Raw genomic sequence first — 17,831 nt, forward strand, 5'->3', positions numbered from 1 at the left:
TGGTGGAGATAAACGCCCTGCCCCGCGCAGGATTGCTAGGATTTGGAACTTTTGCTAAACTCTTTCCACTCCAACTTCGTTGCCAGTATTTTTCAATCTTTCAAGAAACAGCCTAGGTGTGGAGCGTCCAAAGTACAAGGCTCACTCTCTGACCGGAGGGTTCCACCCTCCCAAGTTAGTTTTGCGCTAGGGAAAATTATAACTGGGGTGGGAAAATCCCCATTTCTTTGCGTACTCTCAGAAAGCAGTCTCGCCTTTAGAAGACTACCACTCCCAAAATGCAATGCAAGAAAAGTTGCAGAAAAGAAGGAAAGCACGTGCTGCGCCACTTCTTTTTTCTGCAAAGTAACCCTAAATCCAGGAGCCGGCCACATTAAGTGATTTGAGGATTTTTCCTCCAATCCGGGAGGTAGAAAAGGCAGCCGGGAGGAGGAGTTTGACCTCTTGTATAAAGGAACCTCTGCCCTCTTTCCCGTGTGTGGTTTCTGTTCCTAGGTATTCTCGTCACCTGTGCTTCAGCTCGGGCTTTGGAGCTTAGGTATTGTTTCCCTCCGCCCATGGCTTCGGTGACCCGGAGCGTGTTTGGGGAACTCCCCGATGGAGCGGGGATTGTAGAAAAGTTCTTTCTACGGTCAGACCAGCTGAGAGTGGAGATTATCTCCCTGGGCTGCACCATCACAGCTTTGGAGGTGAAAGACAGAGATGGGAAGTTCTCAGATGTGGTGCTGGGCTTTGCCGAGCTGGAAGGTGGGTCGAACTGCACTGGAGTAGCATAGTCAGAGAGTGGAGAGAGCTGGAAGGGTCCCCAGCGTCCCTAAAGTGCACCTTTTCCTCCTCCCCTCGTTCCTTTATTTTACGGACAGGGCAACTGGCCTAGAGCGTTCAAAGCCCTGGTTCTGGGTCACAAGGAGAGTAAGTGTTGGAATTGGGAATGGAAGCCAAGGTTTCTTGACTCAAGTTCCAATTTTGACCACCACCTTATGGGAAAGATTCAGGGTGGGTTCCATCTCTTTACTCTGGGTCTGGTGACCCAACCTAATTTAAGATACGTTTGACTAACACAAGAATTGCCCTGGGCTTGGGAACCACTTGCTGGAGGAACATGAATATAGGTTTCTAGTTACCCATTCCGCTCATCTAACTGGTTCAGAGCCCATTGAAGGTGAGCTGGAGATTTAAAACATACACAAAACCTGAAAGTGGTCTTTGAACTGTTTAACACTGGGAAAGTTCCGTTCTGGAAGGAGCGCAGGCTAGGAGAAACGGGCTTAGAGGGACTGTGGTTCTCTCATGGACAAGGGAAAAAATGATGGCTACTTCCTTCCCCTCCTCCCTCTTAACTAGTTTTTTTCTGCAAGAACTGGGCCTATGACTCCAAAATACCATTTTTGGCTGGAATTCTCTGGCACAGGAGTTAGACAGACGCCTTTTTTTCCCTCTGGAAAAGAAATATCTCTTTTCCATTGTATTATAAGTCCAGTTGTGGAGTTGGTGGGGGAGGGGGAATCACTGGGCTAAATGGATGGGGGAGGGAAGAAACCCTTGAGGCTGAATTAATTCAGCCTTCTCCGTGGGGAATTGGATGTGAGCTATCCTTTACTATTTGATATTTACTCTTTAAATGCCTGGATTTTTTTTTTTACTTAAGAGCTTGCTCTCCAGCCCACCCCACCCACTTTCCTCCACCTCTACTCCTAAAGAACTGATGATTGATAAGATTGGAGGTCAAAAAATAATAATAATGACCTCAGATACTTTATTCTGTAACCCTGTGCAAGTCAAAGTGTATGCCTTAGTTTTCTCATCTATAAGATGGGAATAACAATAACATCTACTTCCCCAGGTTTGAGGATCAAAGAAGTTAATAATTGTAAAATACTTTGCAGATAGTAAGTGCTACATAAATATTAGCAATTATTACTATTACTATTATAATAGTGTTCAAAAGGACTTCCTCGATGGAGCAGGTGCTTAATAGTTCAGTGAAATGATAATCTGGAATATTAAGTTGTTAGGTTATTAGTAGTGGGATTTCCTCTGGTGCTTATTACTTGTGTAACCTTGGTTGGGAAAGGCATCTAATTTCTCTAGGCCTCAGTTCCCTAGCGGTAATGGGAGAGGTAGCCTATAAGTTCTCTAGATCTTACCTACACATATTTCCCAGCCCCTTCTTAAATGCAGTTTAATTAGCCACAAATATTGAAAAATCTCTTGTGAAACTTTTATCTTGTACTCTGTGGTTTTCTCCTATCTCCTCTTATGTTCCATGTGCGAGCTTATTTTGAAAAAAGCAAATTCCTTTACCATTAATTATTGTATTTTAGTCTTTTAGTCTTTAGTCTTTTCATCTAATTTCCCTTGTAGGAAAATGTACCAAGGTACGGGTACCAATTCCTTATTCCTTACCCCCACACACACCATATCTGGGTTTCCCCCTGGGTGAGTGATGGGGTTGGGGTGAGGGAAAAGCTGTTAGTTGATTGAGTTTTGCTTCCTACTGAATCAGAAAGTAAGAATAAGGATAGTTTTAAAAATAGTCTTTAGGGACTTGAAGACATTTTCCAAATCTCTCTTTATCTCTGTCTTTATCTGTGTTCGTGTGTGTCTCTCTCTCTGTCTCTTTCTCTTCTCTCTTTCTCCCTCCCCCTCTCTTTTTCTTTTTTGTTTCTCCCTTTCTCCCTCCTATCCTTTCTATGCCCTCCCCATCCTTCTTTCTCTCCCTCTACAATCCTTGGTATGACCAAATGTTTACAAACTGAGTTTTCTTCTTGAACCACAGAAAGGTTAAATGATTAGTACAAAAAACATCTAGTGGAATCAGAAGACTTTTCCAGACTCCAGTGATACAAGAAAAAGTGATTTCCTCTATTATTATTTCTCTTCTTCATCATTAACTGATTTGAATAAAGTTGCATCTTATGGCTTATCTGACCATTCCCACCACTACCTAATTTCCAGAACATATGTCTAGGTAAGAAAATAATAATATCTGGTATTTACTTGATTATTTTTAGCACTTTGAGGTTTGCTAAGTGCTTTACAAAGAATATTTCTTTTGTTCCTCTCAATGACCTCAGAAAGATGGAGGCTAGTATAATCCCCATTATATAAATAGGAAAACTGAGACAAAAAAACCAATTGAGTTGCCTACATCTGAACAATCAGTAAGTGTTATTGTTGCCGTCCTTCATTGTGGAAAAGAATCATGACATCAGGGAAGTGATGCGGTCACATGCAAGTGAATTGGATTTAAGTGAAGGAGGCCTGCAGTAAGGTCCCCTGCCTCACTTTTCCCCCCAGAGCCATCTGGGTCCAGTGGCAAGATATAGATCAAGACCACTGGAGATGGATGCAGTGGGAGACCTGGGCCTTTTTAAGCTTGACTCCAGACTGCTCTCATTCAGTGATTAAGAGTAGATTGCAATTGAGACAAAGAATCTCCTCTTTCACCTAATCCAAAGAAATCTAAATAAATGAATAATTGCATATGAGAGGGAAAGATCCTCAGGGTTTCTGTCCGAAGCGGAAATGACTGTTGTGAGCTGAATTTGAACTCAGGTCTTGCTCTAAATTGAGCATTTTGTGCACTGTGACAGTTGCCCTGCATTTGTGTAATCTGAGCCATGTGTAGCTCAAAACCTATAAATGTCTTAGATATGCTTAATGGGCTTACATTGTTACAGTGTGGCAGCTGGAAACAAGCCAGCTTCTTGGACTGGGCTTCCTTCTCTGTCAGAACCAAAGTAGAAATTAGTTGATCTCTTAACATTCTATGGGAAACATCTCTTATTTTCTTGCTGACCCTTAGGGATTTCAGTAAAAGAAAAGATTATGGGAAGGAATATCAGAAGGGAAAAGGAATAAAACCAGGCTACAGTGTAACAGATCAGACAGTCTGGGGAACTTTCCATTCTGAGAGTTCACAGGGAAAGTCAATGATAAAACTTTTCCTCCTGGGAGAATTGCTCAGTATTGAGTCATGTTATTTAAAATATTTATCTAGGTGCTGGATTGATATTGACAAGACTTTAAAAATATTAACCTGCATAATTTAATATACTATAATAATTTAATTTCCTTTTCCCTTAAAGGTTGATAGGTAGGAGGAGAACTACTTTTAAAGGAGTGGAATTTGAAAAACAATCTCTGAATACCAAGCCTCTAACAGACATATTCAATACTCTTCATGGATTATAAGTGGATTCCTGTTTCCCTTTTATGATGCAGTCATTCTATTCAGAGTCTGCCTGAAATAAAAGGGGCCTCTAATTCTTAGGAACAGCCACTGTGGCCAGCTGTTAACAGGAATTGCATTAACAAACTCTGCTATTATATTGCTGAATTCTTGTTTATTAATAACCTTTAGTAAGCAAGTTTCAGTAGTGAAGATTGACAGAGGAGGAAATGGTTACCTTGAGTTAATAAAATCCTCAAGATTGTCCTCGTGCACCAAAGGGAACAGCTGAGAATGTCTAATCCCTTGACTCACAGCCCCTCTAGACTGAATGTTAGCTATCTCCCAATTTCACCGGGAGATGAAATAAGCTGCTCAGATGTCTTGAGGTGACAGATGAGGTCAGAGTGATTCAGATGTCTCCAGGAAAATAAGATCTGTCCTCTATAGCATGCTGAGGAAATAATCTAAATGTTCTTTTAGTTACAGAAAAATGTCAGCAGTCTTAAGTAAAAAAAAAAAAAAAAAAATTTTTTTTTTGCTGTTTTTTATGTTTTGAAAATTAGCCCCTCTCCCTCACCACCATGGACCATGTAAACAAGTCTCAGATACTCACTGTACTTGAGTTTCTTTCTTAAAATGTCATTTTAGCCATTTTTTCCCCCTTGTGGTACAAATCCCTTTTGTTCAGATTGATCTGTGAAAGCATTTTCACAAAAGAAAGTGAGAGCAGTCAGTCTTTAACGACCAGACTGAATTCTGTACTGTTCATGCAGATGAAGGAGATGGCAGCTGTTTTATATGTGAAACATGTCCTGAGTATAGACCATCAGAACTTTCAGCTGCTTGGGGGGAGGGTGTCACAGATGAATAAAATATAGAGATTTATGGTTCCAGTAGTATGGTTAATATTATCCTCATTTATTTTCATCTTATAGAAGAGTAAATCGCAAGACCTAGAAAAAAGAAATCATTGCCCAGAGGCACACTAGAACAAAGCTTCTTAAACCGTGGGTGGAAGAACTGAATGTGGGAGTTGTGAAATTATGGTTTATTATCAGTAAATGTTTGATTTGCATACCTATTTTATATGCTCAGGGTAGCTTAAAAATTTCTCAAGTGAAAGGGGTAATAAGTGGAAAAAAGTATAACTAGAACTAGTAAAAATTGGAATCACAGATCAAATACCATTCTCTTAGTCCCTGTACTATATGACAGTCTTCTCAGGAATTGAGCTGCATATAAAGTTATATGGATTGCCCAAATTGGGCAATCTGGTAATCGATAGAGCAAGGGCACCTGTTGGGAAAAGGGTACTCTCCCATTGATTATTGGCATGAGAACATAGCTGTGTTTCACATCCCCTCTAGGTTTTTAAAGGAAATTTAGCCAGCTTTCCAGACCTTTATCTTCTCTGCTTTTTTTTTTTTAATTGGAGGAGTCACTTCACACCCTTCTGGATTGATCCCTTTTTGAAGCTTTTAGCCCACCCTAAGTATTGGATTGAATTATATGCCAACTATCTTCACTCAGTTATCTTTTTTCTCTGGCTGATTGAATGATTTTTATTTTTTTTTAGCTGAGGCAATTGAAGTTAAGTGACTTGCCCAGAGTCACACAGTTAGGATGTGTTAAGTGTCTGAGGCCAGATTTGAACTCAGGTCCTCCAGACTTCAGGGCTGGGACTCTATTTACTGCACTACCTCGCTCATTTTAAGCACTCTAGATAGGAACTTTAATTTTTGTGTTAGCATTTCTGGGGCCTGACACATAGTAGATGATTAAAAAATGCTTATAAGTTTGTTGATAACTGATTGATTGCTAATCCTGGATGGAAGTCAGATCTCCTATCTTCCCATCTTGGAAGAAACCCTCCAAAATCAGCTGTTCTAACCTTTATTTCATCATTTAAAAAATAATACGTATTGTTAAACTAAACACCTAAATCCTTTTTTATTAGCATTCTTCTGCTCAATAATCAATCAATAAACATTTATCAAGCACCTTAATATGTTCCAAGCTACTGTGCTAATCTCAATTTGAGCTTTAGGACTCCTGATACCATTTTTTCCCCAATAATATTTTATTTTTCAAATATTTGCAAAGATAGTTTTCAATATTCACCTTTGGAAAACCTTGCATTCCAAATTTTTCTCCCTCCCTCTCTCCTTTTCCCTCCCCAAGACAGGAATCAATCCAATATAGCTTAAATGTTGCAATTTTTCCAAACATGTTTTCATATTCATCATGCTGTGTAAGAAAAATGGGTCAAAAGGGAAAAAAAAAAACAAGAAAAAAAAAAAAACCAAGCAAACCAATAACAACAAAAAAGACACTTGTGGCCACATTAAGTCCATAGTTTTCTCTCTGGTTGCAGATGGCACTTTCTATCCCAACTATTGGAATTGCCTTGAATTACCTCATTGTTGAAAAGAGCTAAGTCTATCACAGTTGATCATCACATAATCTTCTGGTTATTGTGTACAATTTTCTCCTGATTTTGCTCCTTTCACTCTGCATGAGTTTATGTAATTGACCCCATTTTTTTTTAAACTAAATTGTACCACACTTATGTATTAATTTTCTGTTCTTGCTTCTATTTTTTGTACACATTTTTTGAACAAAAATCTAACTTGTTCTTTGAAATCTTTCTGCACCCAAGCCTCAAAAATATCTATGTCCAATTTGTCTCCTCTCTAGGTCACCTTGCTTTTCTTGCTCATATTTTATGTATGTATGTATGTATAGAATAGCTAAGGTTAAGATTTTATTACTGAATATGTATAGAATAGCTAAGGTTAAGATTTTATTACTGATTCTAAGCATTGTCTTCTGTGAATTTCTGGAGCACATTGTAGCTGCTCTTTGGGTACCTAGTTTTGTGACTATACATAAATGGTTTTCTCCCTCCTTGTTTCCTATTTGAAATTCTTTTGATTATTATAGTTTCAAGACTTCCAGCAAATATACTTTTACCAGTTCTTTTTAGGCATACTTCAACTCTGGCCAGGTTTTAAGCTCCCTTGTATTTTAAGCTAGCCTTCAGAAATCCAAATTACATTTTCTATGCATACCTCATTTTTTAAATCCTTTTTTCACTTCTCCAATCTGCCTCCTAAAGTCTTGATCTTTGATGAAAAGCAGTGATGAAAAATACAACTTGTGTGTATGTTGATGGTCTACAGTTTTCTTGACAATCATTATTTACTTACCTCTGACAATACCATTTCTGCCCTCTTGCATCACCAAAAATAAATAGTATTTGTCTTTGCCCTGGTTAGATAATGGATTCCTCATGAGCGGTTTTAGTCTTGTCTTTGTACCCTACGGTAGGTACATGCTTGCATAGAGGAGGCATTTAATCAATTTGCTCACAGGAATTGGTTGCTTCTTCTTGGATTATGCTACAAAGAGGAGAAATATTTAAACTTGAAGGTTACTTTGCAGAGTTGCAAAATAATTCATTGTTGTTATTGACTTCATGAAAAATAGTTCTAACCAGTGTTTATGGGATGAGTAGATTCTTTGGCAATATACCATGTAATCTTTACAAACCTTCAAAAATCAGTCATAGAGAGGACTTATTATCCTTATTCTTGTTTAACAAATTAAAGGAATGATTGTTTGTCTTATAGGGTATCTCAAGAAGCATCCCTACTTTGGAGCAGTAGTTGGAAGAGTGGCTAACAGAATTGCCAAAGGAACATTCACCGTGGATGGGAAAGAATACAAGTTGGCCATTAACAATGGACCTAATAGTTTACATGGAGGACTTAAAGGCTTTGACAAGGTAAATGAGGATATTTGGTAGAGTTCTCACTAAACCAAGTTTGTGGCTCATGCTACTCATCATAGAATAGTCCTCCTACCCTCCCCCATACCTACTGTTCATGCCACACAATCCAAGACTCATACATCTTTGCAAAAGCCAACTTACTGCGTAAGATGAACAGTGTCAGGGAAGGAGGAGGAAGAAGACTATTCTCAATTACAAGGGTGCAAAGATAGGATTTATTTGCTATTCGTAGAAAGAGATTGGATGTAATAATAGCTAGCATTTTTTAGTGTCTTAAGATTTGCAAAATACTTTACAAATATCTTATTTGATCTTCAAAATAACCTTCAGAGCAAAGTGCTATTATTATCTCCATTTTCTGGATGAGGAGCCTAAGGCAGATTGAATGACAAATAGAGTCCCTTGACTTCCTGGATTGGACTAAAGTCAAGAAGACCTGGGTTTAAAGCCAGCCTCAGACAGTTACTAGCTCTGTGATCCTAGACAGTCATCTCTCTATTCACTGTAACACCTATAAGGAATTCTAGTGCGTCTTGGTTATGTCCTTTGTGTAACTTTTTTCTGAGAATAGGAGAATGTGCTTGCAGTTACCTGATAGAATGCCAGGAAGTATAGGAAGGGAAGATCACCCTCCCTGTGCATTGATTAATAAGCTTCCGTTATTGCTGACCCGAATTTTCTCTGGAAACTCTGAGTAAACTCAATCATCCTAAAGGAATGAACAAATATTCTCCTTGTGGGTTCCTTGAGACAGAGTACCCCAAAATGGGAAGCTGCTTTGTCTCAAGAGTCATATTTCAAATGAGAATATCTAGCATAGTTCCTTCTTTGTTCTCAGCCTATTGAAACTCCATAGTGGGGTAGACACTTTGTAGACACTTTGGAATCTTATCCAGGAAGGGACTCCTTGCCTTGGTTGTGAGCAGGATTCCCCAGCCAAGAAACTCAGGTGTTGGTGCTTCCCTGGAGTGGTAATGCTATAGGTTTATTTGCTTCTTATATTGACTTAATTGTTATAATGATCACAGTGTTTGCTGATTGTGTATTACTTTTGTTATAAATTTCCTCTTCCCCAATGTCTTGAAGATTCTGAGCAGTAATAAACTTCTGAACCTAGATTAACCTTAGACTACCCAGCTATTATGCCTCTTTAAGGAGGAGAGAAGGGAGGGCTAATAGTTATAGTCAAAATTGCAAAGTAAATGAAATCTTTGAGCAAGCCCTTATTCTCCCCCTAATTTCCATTTAAATGTTGTGGAAATTTTTGGACCTGTGATAGAGAGAGAAAAATCAATAATACATAGAGGTTGTAATGGTTTAGTGATATAGAGAAGCTGACTTTTTTTTTTTTTTTTTTTTTTTTTTTTCAAAAAAACCCAAAACAAAACAATTTCTCTCCTTTGTTTTTAGAAATTATTTGGTGGAGGGAATAGAAGTTGGGTAGTAACTTTGTAGGCCTGTCTGCCCCCAAGTATCCTATATTCAAAAGTAACTGTAACTCCTCTTAAAATTTGCTATTTTCTCAGGGGATTTCAGCCAAGCATTTGAAAAGGAATCTGATTAAATGAATTCCTGTTAAACTATGGTTGATAATCTGATCATATCCTTCCCATAAGTCAAAGATTTCTGGATTTAAAAACAGAGAACATGAGTTTGAATCTTATTACCACTTACTACTCGTATGATCTTGGAGATACCATTTTACTGGTTTAAATTTCATTTCCTCATCTGTAAAATGAAGGGGTTGGGCTTAAGTAATCACTTATATTCATTCAATTTCTATATTTATGAGCCAAATATAGTGTTTGATTATGATATAATTTATGAATCAAAAATATTATATTTAATAATATATGCAACAATATTATCACATTATATATAATCTGCAAACCAAATATAATATTTAACAACATATACAATATTGTTACATTATATTATCTATGAACCAAAGATAACACCTTCCAGTTCTATAATCCTGTGAAGCAAATTAATCCCTAATTGGTTAAAATTTCAAATAATGTGGTGGGAAGGAATGAATAGGCTTAGCTATAGTCACAGCATTCCATTTACTCCCAAACATAAAGCCTAACCTAGGAAATAGAAAATAGAAAAGGAAAGAAGAATTTGAAAATTCTAGAGACAGTGAACTTTCCTTTTCCTTAACTCTTAACAGTCCTAGAAAGAAGAATAATTACTTTGTTTTATCACTCCTACAACTTCTACCTTTGCTTTGAGGGACTCAAATTTGCTCTGCCTGACCTTCCTTCCTTCCTTACTCACTGGGCAAGGTCCAGTTCAGAGTCCAGCTGCAGAGGGAAGAAGGCTGCCCCACCTTAAATCAGGATCCTGGGTACTTCAGTGCCCCTGGCTGCTCCTAACTCCTGAGGGGTTATGGAACTATCAATAAGATTCTCAGCCATCCAGCTCCTTCTTCAACTGATTCTCCCAAATGCTTAATTGATCTGTGGAAAAGTAATATTAATTACAGTCATTGGTGGGGCCTGCTTATCATTTATACTTCGTTGCCATGCGCCCTAATGATGATTATATATCCCATTCATTGTGGGTCAGGTTAATTTATTACAAAAAATGCATGCTGGATTTCTGCACTGAGCTCTGTTCATGTATTCTCACTTTTCATAATTTGTGGCTCAAATGACACCATTATCTATCTACTCATGAATTTAAAAAAAAAAAATCAAAGGATACTGGTACTTAGGTGCTCATTTCCAAGGGTATTTTTTTACTTTGTGATATTGATTTTTTTAAAAAACCTAGTTCTTAGAAGCCTCTCAGAATCAGAAATGTTCAATGTGGACCAGGGCATAGAAATGTCCTGGAAAATTTTGTTGCCAAGATGGAGAAAACAAAATCAATAATATAGCAATTGTAGTGGTTTTGTGATGTAGAGATGTGCTGACATATTTTTCCCAGAAAAAACAAAACTCTTTCCCTTCTTTGTTTTTAGAAATTGTTTGGTATAGGGAATTAAGGTTGAGTATCCATATTTAATATCTTACTCTAAACATTCTATTTACCATACTTTAAAAATGGCTTCATAATCTAAAGTTTATGAAAAACATATACAGGCATAGAAAAGACTATTTGGGGAAAATATAAAAACATTTAACTAATAAGAATACACATATTTTAAATTAAATAATTATATGTTATATGTAATTATTTTAATTTTGTGATTTGGATTTATTGTTATGATGTTATTCTGTATTGCTGATATTTTCCTTTGCTTTCACATTTTTAATTTAGAATCCAGATTTTTAATTTATTTAAAGTTCAAAGTTTCTACTTAATGATTTGATTATGAGACTGATTTCATTAAAGTCTGTTATAATTTCAAATTTCAATTGTTTTTTCTGTGGTTGAGGATGTGAATCTTACCCCAAATTGTGTGTTCTAAAATCCTGTGACAGAACAGACTCAGATCTTAGCACCAATTGACCAAATCCCATAAGTATAAGATAGAGGAGTTGTTGCCAGACAACAGTTGATCAGAAAAAAAAGTATAAGACAGTTTTGTCAGCTGCAATCTCAGCCTGAGTCGGATAGGAGAAACACAATTTTTTTTTTTTTTTTTTTAGTCAAGACATTTGGGATCCAAAACTAAATTAAGAAAGTCAGGGGGAAAAAAGAGAGAGAGAGGCAGAGCATTCTGGACAATAGTAACGACAGTCCTGTTATACTGTAATGATAGTGGAGCATAAATATTGCACTTATCATGGACCAGGAATTGAGCTAAGTGCTTTACAATTATTATCTCATTTTATCCCCATAACAACCCTCCTATTATCCCCATTTTACAGATGAGAAAACTGAAGCAAACAGGATTTAAACCAACATCACACAGCTGATAAGTCTCTGACTCTGGATTTAAATTCAGATATTCTGAGACTCAGTGTATAAGTCCAGCACCCTATCCACTGACTTGCCTAGCTGCCTCTTGGGCTATAGAAGGAATTGTAAATTCAGTTCTGAATGCTCTGTTTTTGGAAGGACATTGATAAACTGGAGAGTACCTAGAGGAAGGCAGCTAAGAGAGTGAAGGGCTTTGGAATTCATGTTCTAGGAGGATTGATTAATGAACTAAAAACATTCTGAAGCAAGGGTATGCTAGAGCCAGCTCTGACCAGCTCTGCAAATTGTAAATTTTTACTCTGAGCATTTGTACTTCCAAAATCTGTAAATACTACAAATCAGGCCTTGATTTATTGTTTTGTTGATTATCTGGACTTGAGAAAGTGATAGAGAAAATGCTAATCATAGGGATCAAACTTTAAAGTTTTTTTTAAGAAAGTGGGGAACTGGTTGTTAAATATTTACCACCATACCCAGTTATAAATAAAACTACCTTGTCCAGCATTCCCCATTCTTCCCCTCCTGTTTCATAGATAAGGAAAATGAGGCCCAAAGAAATTTAAGGGATGCAACTAATAAGTGCCAGAGGTGGGATTTGAACCCAGATCCTCTGACTTCAGAGTCAATGCTTTAACCTAAAGAAGAGGAAATTGGAACTTAGGGCAAATGTGATCATTGTCTTCCAGTATTTAAAGGGGTTGCTATGAGGCAGAGGAACTTTATTTCTGGGTCTTAGTCCCAGAAGGCAGAACTCAGAGCAAGAGTTGGAAGATGCAGAAAGACAGTTTCCACAGAATCTGATTAACACTTAGACCAGAGGTTATCTAGTCTGGCTCCGCTCCCTCATTTTATAGATAAGAAAACTGAGATCCAGAGAGATTCCAAGTCCAAACTGTAACAGGCTTTAACTTCATTTTCTGCTCCCATTGGTAGAGGAGCCCAGAGCAGAATTAATTTTTTTAAACCGAAGTCTAAGCTAGTCATGCCAGTTTCCAGTCACCATATGTTAAAGCAATTATTTCAGTATTGGAACAGAATGTGAGTAAGGCTCTAGGAGAAATAGAGGAAAACGAGAATTTTTCTTTTTTAAATTAAGAATTCAGAAGAGGAAGAAGAAATAGTGCATTATTATGCCTTTTTGCCAGGAAAAAATAAAAGAAATAAAGACAATGTTTTGCACAATTTTTTCCATATTGAACAACAAAAAGATTAAAGAATAAATACTGTTTTCAAAAAAAATTAGAGAATTGGTGTAATCATTTTTATATTTCTAAGTTTAGATTTCCTTGAATATTTTGCATGGGATATTTACTTTGTGTTTTGATTTATTTTAATAATATCTTCCTCTAGGTCCTTTGGACTCCTCAAGTGCTGCCAAATGGCGTTCAGTTCTCCCGGATCAGTCCAGATGGTGAGGAAGGCTATCCTGGCGAGTTGAAAGTTTGGGTCACATACACGCTCGATGGGGGGCAATTAATAGTGAATTACAAAGCCCAAACCAGCAGTACCACGCCAGTCAATCTGACCAACCACTCATATTTCAACCTGGCAGGCCACGTGAGTATTGACCCATTCTTCTGATCTACGTGCATGCTTTGTGGGGCAGCTCCCTGAAGAATAGAAGCACCAACTTGGAAATGGTTGGATAATGGTAATCCTGATGAGAATGATACGTGTTGGGGAAGGATTTCAGACTGACATGTTAATGCTCTTTCCCACGGGTTAGTCACTAACTATTTCTGTATCTTGGCTAAATTCCAGCTCTCTCTCTCCATCTCCATCTCCCTCTTGGGGCTGACCTACAAGTACCCATTTATGTATACAACATGATGAAGGAAAGAGTGTCTTGGAGTCTACTTGTAGGACTACAGGATAAACATGTAATCTCTTTGAATTTTTTCTCACTTGTAAAATGGATATAATAATATATGTGTCACCTAGTTTACAAGACTGTTGTAGGAATCAAATTAAAAAATTTATATATGTGTACATATACATACACACACACACACATATATATATATATATATATATATATATATATATATATATATATATATATATATATATATATATATATGCATACATACATACCTAGACTTGGTAAATCTTAAAGCACTCTTTAAATATCAACTTTTATTACACTCTGCATCCATTTTAATTTCAGCTCTGATCTTTGTATACTTTCCTTTCCCAATCCCATAGACTTTTTGCTGCAGGAGATTGATCAGAAACCACTTCTAGGTTGGGAGGCACCCTCTGTTTTCTTTTAAGGGCCATGCCCGGATCAGTTACTTGCCCCTCCTTGATTTTATCTTAGTTATCTTGCCCATCTTTGTGGTCTGCCATTATGTAGTATGCTTAACTCTTTGGAGAGTATCTGGGGGTATGGTCATTTAATGCTCCAGTAATTTACCAAAGAGAATCCTGGTTTCTTTCTTTAAAAAAAAATTAATTTCATGTTTGTTAATATTTACTGAGCACCTACAATATGTTAGATATTGTCTAAAATAGACATTTGAGAGCTTTACCCAAAGTCTGAAAGAGGGTCAGGAGTCAGGACTTGAGCATCTTGGCTCTCGGTTAATTTTTCTTGTAGATCAGTATTTCTCTCTGTGTGTCTGTCTCTTTTTGTCTCTCTGTCTCTCTTTCTCTTTCCATCCTCTTTCAGCATTCTAACAAGCAGCCAGATAGTACAGTGCATAGACTCCTGGAATTTGAGTAGAGAAGACCCAGGTTCAAATTCCATCTCAGACACACTCACTTCATGGTTCCTAGGCAAGTCACTAAACTTCTTTATACAATCTGTTTTCTCTTCTGTAAAAGAGGGGTAATAATAGTACTTTCCTCACAGAGTTGTTATGAGAATCAGTGAAATAATATGTGTAAAATGCTTTGCAAACCCTGTATAAATGCCGATTGTTATTGTTACCATTAACATAAAGTGTATGGCTAGAATATAAGGAATATCAGGATCAGCTTTAAACTGGACAAGTAGCAACTTCTATTCTGTCAGTGGTTTTCCATGATTTCTGAAATCACTTTCTGCTGTGCTTGCATTTTCCTACTCATTTCTTATCTTGTGCTCTTTGAGGAGTTTTTATAATCCCTTCTACATATCTCAGTTTTTCCTTATCTAGATGCTAGCAATCTCAATTTATTAAGTCTTCAGAATCAGTAGAGCAGAGAGGACTATTAAATTGCATCTACTGAAAAATAATTCTCCATGGGTCCCAATGGCCATTTAGTGCTCTAGGATCTTTTTGTCTAGTGTGAGTTCAAATCAGGCCTCAGATATAAGTCACTTATCCTGTTCACTTCAGTTTTTTCACTGTAAAATGGCTATAATAATGGCACCTACCACACAGGGTTGTTTTGAGGACAAAACAAGGTGATATTTTAAAGTATTGTAAATGTAAGTACAAACTATTAGCATTCTTAATCGCAAACCAAAAATAATAGTTTGTTAAAACTCCCCCAGTGTTAGTAGTCATAAGATCATTGCAACATGAATTGTGAAGATAAAAGGCAGGTGTCCCTCTCAGCCCCGATTTGTTTCTTCTTTCACCTGAACTGTCGAATCTCCAGCTGGGAGGGCTTCATAAAAATGGCCAACACAATTGTCTTTCTGTTGTAGATTCCCCATGCTGTAATTTAAGTCCTGGGTTTTCCTTTCTAAGGTTTCTAGCTGTGCTTTCCCAACTCTTTGGGTTAGATTTCAATAAAACATGTTCTCCCACTTTTGTATAATACCCAGGTGGGAACTATACACAGCTTTTAAGAGTCTTTGAAAAACTTTTCATTCTTTTTCTTTTTCCTTTTCAAGACATAAGAAGCTCACAACTGGTTTTTGTGAGCCTGAGTTTATTAATAGCCAGGCTGCAGTGTAATAGCCAGGCCATATTTAGCTGGGTTTTCAGTTTCCTCAAAGCTTTCTCTGCAGCTGAGGTCCCTCAAAAGACCTTTTGAATGCTGGAGAAGATCTTTGAGAGGTTCAGGTCAAGTCAAGTCAGACATGAGGGAAAGAAATACTCTCTGCAAATCCCACAGATCTCTGCAGGTCTTTTATGTTCATGGATGTCTCCCACTCCATCCCTGCAGCACCTTCTCCACCTTTTCCAAATTTATTTAGACCTCACTTTCTGCCCAGCCCTTCCCCACCTCCCTCCCATCTGTTCGTCTCCCCCAGCTTCACAAATGATTCTGGCTTATATACTCATGAGTAGTATTTACTTGGTATACAAGGCCCTCTATAATTGAGCCAAGCCAATCCTTCTATCTAGTTCTTCCTTTAGGGGGCTTATGCTTTAGCTAAAATGGGTTCCTTATCATAACTGAAATATACTCTTCAATGTTCCTTCTGCCTAAAAAGCATCCCTATAATAATGAGAATAAATATATACATATATATATATATATATACACACACACACACACACACACACACACACACACACACACACATACACATTATACATACATATGTGTGTGTGTGTGTATATATCACTTTAAGTTCACTATATGCTTTACAAATATTATCTCATTTGATAACCCTGACAAGTAGTTGCTATTATTGTCCCCATTTTACTGATAAGGAAACTAAGGCGGAAATCTTTTTTTTTTTTTTTAATTTATTTTATAATTATAACATTTTTTGACAGTACATATGCATTGGTAATTTTTTACAACATTATCCTTTGTACTCCCTTCTGTTCCGAATTTTCCCCCTCCTTCCCTCCACCCCCTCCCCTAGATGGCAGGAATTCCCATACATATTAAATATCTTATAGTATATACTAAGGCAGAAATCTAAGAAAATTTGCTTCTTCATAATTTCCATAGTGTGGAAGTAATTTCCATAGGTAGCACCAAGTTGATTCAAACACCAAATATGGGCACCGTAGTTCCATCCTTATCTCAGGGACTGTATTAGAATTGCCTTAGAGAAGTTATTTGAATGAGGTACTTCCTTCTGAGGACATAGAATGTTGGAGCTGGAAGGGACACGAATCCATTTTCTAGAAGAAAAAACTGAGGCTCAGTGAGCTGACATGACTTGTCTTGAAATCACATAGAAATGATTGGAATTTGAACTGAGTGGACCTGATGCTCTGTCCATTTCTCTCTCCTTTCCTCCACTTTTGAATCTATATGAGGAGTTAAAGTTTAGTACCATGGAACTAGGGATGGCTAGCCAAATCAAATACTCATAAACCCAGAGATAACAGATTGTCAAAGTCTGTTTATGCAGTCACTTCTCTTGCCAAGTGTTTTATGATCATCCTTAAAAAAAGGAATAAGCACATGCAGGTCATAGTACACTGTATAAAATCGCAGACATGATTGCTTCAGTTGTGTTGTCAGGCAGATCTATCTGCTCTCATCAAGGGCAATGCAATGTGGTTCACCAGGCATTTAGGAATGAATGAGTGAGTAAATGAGTGAGTGAGTGAAAGAAAGAGCATTTAAAACTGTTTACATTGTGTTATTGAACAAAGCATTGAGCAAGTTGCTTCTCGTGCATCCCTTCCCTTCTTTTTACCCACTTGGCCCTAATCCTACTTAAAGTCTCCTTTCACCCAAACTATTGCAAGAGCTTCCTAACTGGACTCTCTCAAGTTTTTTCTCCTCTTTAATTCTTCACACAAAAATGGTGCTCAAGAAGCTTCGATGGTTTTCTAATCCCTTTAGGACAAAATATACTCTTCTGGCATTCAAAGCTTATCTCCACTCTACTTTTCCAGGCTCATCACATACCATCCCTCTTTATGCTTTCCTACCTTTCAGTGAAACTGAGACGTGCTTCAGTGTCCACATATACGACATTCATCTTCTGCCTCCATAATTTTCCCCATGCTTAGACTTCTTCTCATCTCCAACTTTTGCAATTTCTACCCCTTTCAGGGCTCAATTCAAGTGACTTATCTACTCCCTAACCTCCCATCTCTTTCACCATTGAGACCAGTCTCCCCCTCCTAATAATTTTTT

The 17,831-nt window shown here is 37.4% G+C and overlaps 1 protein-coding gene across 1 annotated transcript in view; it reads left to right on the plus strand.

Moving 5' to 3' along the window:
- The first annotated feature begins 287 nt into the window (after positions 1-287).
- Positions 288-17,831, plus strand: part of GALM (galactose mutarotase) — a 48,440-nt gene continuing 30,896 nt past the window's right edge. The window contains exons 1-3 of the mRNA XM_074286622.1: positions 288-747; positions 7,810-7,964; positions 13,194-13,400. Coding sequence (XP_074142723.1) covers positions 558-747; positions 7,810-7,964; positions 13,194-13,400 — 552 coding nt within the window. The 5' untranslated portion in view covers positions 288-557. The remainder of the gene's footprint in view (positions 748-7,809; positions 7,965-13,193; positions 13,401-17,831) is intronic.

This window comes from Sminthopsis crassicaudata, chromosome 2 (genome assembly GCF_048593235.1).
Source record: "Sminthopsis crassicaudata isolate SCR6 chromosome 2, ASM4859323v1, whole genome shotgun sequence".
NCBI lineage: Eukaryota > Metazoa > Chordata > Mammalia > Dasyuromorphia > Dasyuridae > Sminthopsis > Sminthopsis crassicaudata.